We start from the raw sequence: 4,109 nt of genomic DNA on the forward strand, positions 1-4,109 counted from the left end.
GGTTACGATTAAAACGAGTGTAAAGATGCTTGATGCCAAACACCCCTAAGACCACCCCCTATCGTTAGTTACCCGTCCATTTCCCGCACATTACCCGTCATTACCCGTAACTAACCATAGGCACGGGCTCATTACCCGCTTTAGTTACCCGCATTCACCATGGATTTAACGGAAGTTTTAAGTTTAGTTATAGGAATTGTGGGTCCAGTGGCTTTTTATTGTTGGACTTGATGTTTTATTGCTTGTACGTTGTATATTAAGAGGAGTATTGTTTTAGCCATTATAGGGAGTGTTTAATTATGAGTTAGTTATAGGATATTAGTGTTGATGTGGCGCTGATGTGAAAGATTAAGAGGATGAATAGTTTAGTTATGATAGGGAGTGACCTAAGTATGTTATTTTCTCCATCTAGTCAAAACATGAAGTAACGTATAAATATAAACAAAGGACAAGCGTGACACTTGCTCTGATCCTATCACTTTCTTTTCCTTTCTGATTTCTTCTGAATCCTCTCTCTCTCTCTCTCTCTCTCTCTCATTGATACACACACTTCCCTCAAACCTATACGTATAGATATTAGTAGATATTTAGATATATATTACAAAAAAGAAGATTGGGAGAAAATAAATAATTAATGTTTTTAATAGAAAACCTCAAAGACCAATGGACGATTATTGTGTGATGTTGATGATCATGATGATGATCAACTTCAGTATTAACCTCTCAACTTTACTCTTTCTTCACTAATCAAACTATCAAACCCAATGGCCACTTTATCACCATACTCATCATCTTTCATAAGTACCCTCTTTTGCAATGAAGAACAATTAGATGATGATGGTCAAGATATTGAAGATGAATTTACACAAACCCCCCATCAACATTCATTTGATCGTCATTTCCCTCATCCCCTTGACCAACAAGATTTGTTTTGGGAACATGAAGAGCTTGTATCTTTATTTACTAAGGAGCAAGAACAACAACAACAACAACAACAACAAAGCTTATGTCTTTTAAGTTTGGACAAAACAGATCCCTCTGTTTTTGTTGATAGGAAAGTGGGTGTGAATTGGATCCTTAAGGTTAAAAGTTATTATGGTTTCACAGATCTTACAGCCATTTTGGCCATCAATTATCTTGATAGGTTTCTGTATAGTGTCCACTTTCAGAATGATAAGCCATGGATGATTCAACTTGTTGCTGTTACTTGTCTCTCTTTGGCTGCTAAACTTGAAGAAACTCAAGTGCCACCTCTTTTAGATCTTCAGGTATGAATCTATTGACACTCTTTTTTTTTTTCCTCTTTTTTTCTCTCTTTAAAAAAAAAAAAAAAAAAAAAAAGAACTTGTACTATGTGCTGTTAGTCTTGTTCTAGGTAACATCTTGAATATTTTCATGTTTTGATGATATGGGCTACTTTAAAAAAAAATAAAAATAAATGTTTATTCTACCCTACTAGGTTGAAGACAGTGAGTTCTTGTTTGAGGCAACAACCATACAGAAAATGGAGCTTTTGGTGATGTCAACACTGAAATGGAGGATGAACCCAGTTACACCAATCTCATTTCTTGATCATATTGTAAGAAGGCTTGGGCTAACGAATCATCTTCATCTTCATCTTCATTGGGATTTCTTTAAGAAATGTGAAGCTCGCATTCTTTGTGTAGTTTCAGGTATTAATTGATGGTCAGCCCTGCCAGCCAGATCTGTTTGATTTAGGATATAAACATTAAACAACTTACTACTGTATTTGTTTACGTAGTAATACGGAGTATCATTACTTTATTAGAACTGTATATATTATAGTAATATAATATGGTTTTCATTTGGTGTTTTTTTCTTTCTTTTTCTTTTCAAGATTCAAGATTCCTGTTTTACAAACCATCTGTACTGGCCACAGCTACAATGCTCCATGTTTTAGATGAAATTAACCCTCAAAACTCCATTGACTACAAAAGTCAACTTCTGGATCTTCTCAAAATCACTAAGGTATGTGTCTTTTGTCCTTTTTCCTCTATGATTTGGTTGTTCATGATGTTTTGGGTACAACCCACATAGCTAAATGGTACAACTTTCAATGCAACAGATGTTAGGAATGTACTCCGTACTTTGTTTGAAAAAGTCACACTAACACCATGATTCCCTTTGTGTTATTTTATTTAACCTATCATGTCCTTAAAATTTAAATTATGTATGTACTTTGTGCTTGAACAGTTGCACTGGTGTACTCTATTGTTTCACTTCTCAATGTACATCTTTTCTGTTAAAAGTTCATCTACTGTGACGTCTTAGTCAAATGGTGTGCTTTTAGTGAAAAAAATGTGTTTTTGACTGTGATTCTATTTGACTTTCGTTAAAGCAGAAGGTCAAATTTTTATGTCAAATATTGGGAGGGTGATGTGATAAAATCTAATTGGAAGTTTAGTGACAAAAAATAAATTAATAACAAAAAATATATACTCGGTATATATTAAATATGATTGGTCGATTTTTTGTTACCCTTCCAGTCACATTTGTGACTAACGTTCGCTCAATTTTCTCACCGACGCTCGGTTAAATGCGTTTACTTCCCTCAGAGGTCCACCTCATTTGACGTCATTTTCTACGGCGGCGATAGAACTTGTCTAACTGAACTCTTCTGTTCTTGCATAGCATTTTTTTGGTCATAAAAATCTTGCATTTGACACAAATACAGTATATTAAAAATAATAGGTAACTTAGTGAATGTGTATCTACTTTTTATGTATGCAGGGGAGCATGCACGAGTGTTACGAGCTAGTCATTGAGCTTTCTTATGACATGAACAATATACGAAAACATGATTCAAACGAGCCAACAATATATCCCGAGAGTCCAGCTGGTGTAATTGATTTCACGTGTGATGAAAGTTCAAATGAATCATGGGAATTTAACTCTTATCTTAATAATCCCAACGAACCATTGTTCAAGAAAACACGAATTGATCATCATCAATTTAGGCCGTTTGGTTCTCTTAAAAGCTTTGAGCCACTCGTGAGCCCTTGATATCCATCATGATATCATGATGACCGGGTAGGTGTGTCCTCGTGCACATTATTTTTTAATTAAGATCGTAAGGTTCGACTACTGAATATAAACATAAACGACCTCTAATATATAGATTATGACCAAAGGGAGTGGTCGATGAAGATGCCTAGCTATATTGTACTTAATTGGTCAATTTCTATTGCTTTACGTCGTTTTTATATCGAGATAAATTAATTAATTTTTTAGGTAATGTCGTGTCTTTTTCAAGCAATGGACATGTATATTTATGGATCTTGGGAATTAATGCATGATATATGAATTTATTATATGTTGCTGTATGTAGGAGTTAATTATAAGCGTAACATGTATATAGTCCACTAATTTTCTTTTTGGAAAGAAAAAATTGTTGAAATAGTCCATGTGGTTTATACCAAAATGATAGTTTCGTTCCTGTGCTTTTTTTTATGATTTTGGTCCCGGTGGTTTGTAAAAGTTGCTGATTTAGTCCCTCTGACCGACAGCCGTCAAAAAAGGCCGTTAACTCCAGTCATGTGCCAAACATGTGAGGGTATTTTCGTCAGTTTCTTTCATTTATTAGCAAAATTGCTGAATTGGTCCATGTGGTTTGTACCCAGCAATTTAATCTTCATCTTCATCGAGTGTTCTTCGTCTTCAACATGCTTTTTCTGATTCATCCTCGTTTATTGATTGATCAAATTAAAACTGAAAATCACTGGAACTTAATTCCAATAGCAGTGTCTAACAAGATTTGTGAAGAGTCTATAACTAAAACAACATCAAAAAATAGAAATCACCATGAATCGAGTCATTTTTCATCATATGAACACCAAAATCAAAATCATCTTCAGATGCGTTTCAGGTGTTATCATCAACATGAAATCTTCTCATAATCACCTCCTGAATGCTCGAGAATCATCCTTTTCATCTAAATGTTACTGATTCGACTCAATCAAAATGTTGACCGGAATGGTTCGAACTTTGACTTTGAGTTTTCAAGCTCTGTGATGAATCTCAATCTAAAATAAAGCTTCTATTACCTTGAGTAAATGACGAGAAATCCAGATCGGTGCTCAATTTATTAT

At 34.4% G+C, this 4,109-nt stretch overlaps 1 protein-coding gene across 1 annotated transcript; it reads left to right on the forward strand.

The window, feature by feature from the left end:
• The first annotated feature begins 563 nt into the window (after positions 1 to 563).
• Positions 564 to 3,307, forward strand: LOC139886337 (cyclin-D3-1-like). The gene is made up of 4 exons (XM_071870102.1): positions 564 to 1,268; positions 1,460 to 1,673; positions 1,859 to 1,989; positions 2,752 to 3,307. The coding sequence occupies exons 1-4, from the start codon at positions 765 to 767 to the stop codon at positions 3,022 to 3,024; spliced, it is 1,122 nt and encodes a 373-aa protein (XP_071726203.1). The 5' UTR covers positions 564 to 764; the 3' UTR covers positions 3,025 to 3,307.
• The last annotated feature ends 802 nt before the right edge of the window (positions 3,308 to 4,109 follow it).

Source organism: Rutidosis leptorrhynchoides, chromosome 1 (genome assembly GCF_046630445.1).
Source record: "Rutidosis leptorrhynchoides isolate AG116_Rl617_1_P2 chromosome 1, CSIRO_AGI_Rlap_v1, whole genome shotgun sequence".
Taxonomy (NCBI): domain Eukaryota; kingdom Viridiplantae; phylum Streptophyta; class Magnoliopsida; order Asterales; family Asteraceae; genus Rutidosis; species Rutidosis leptorrhynchoides.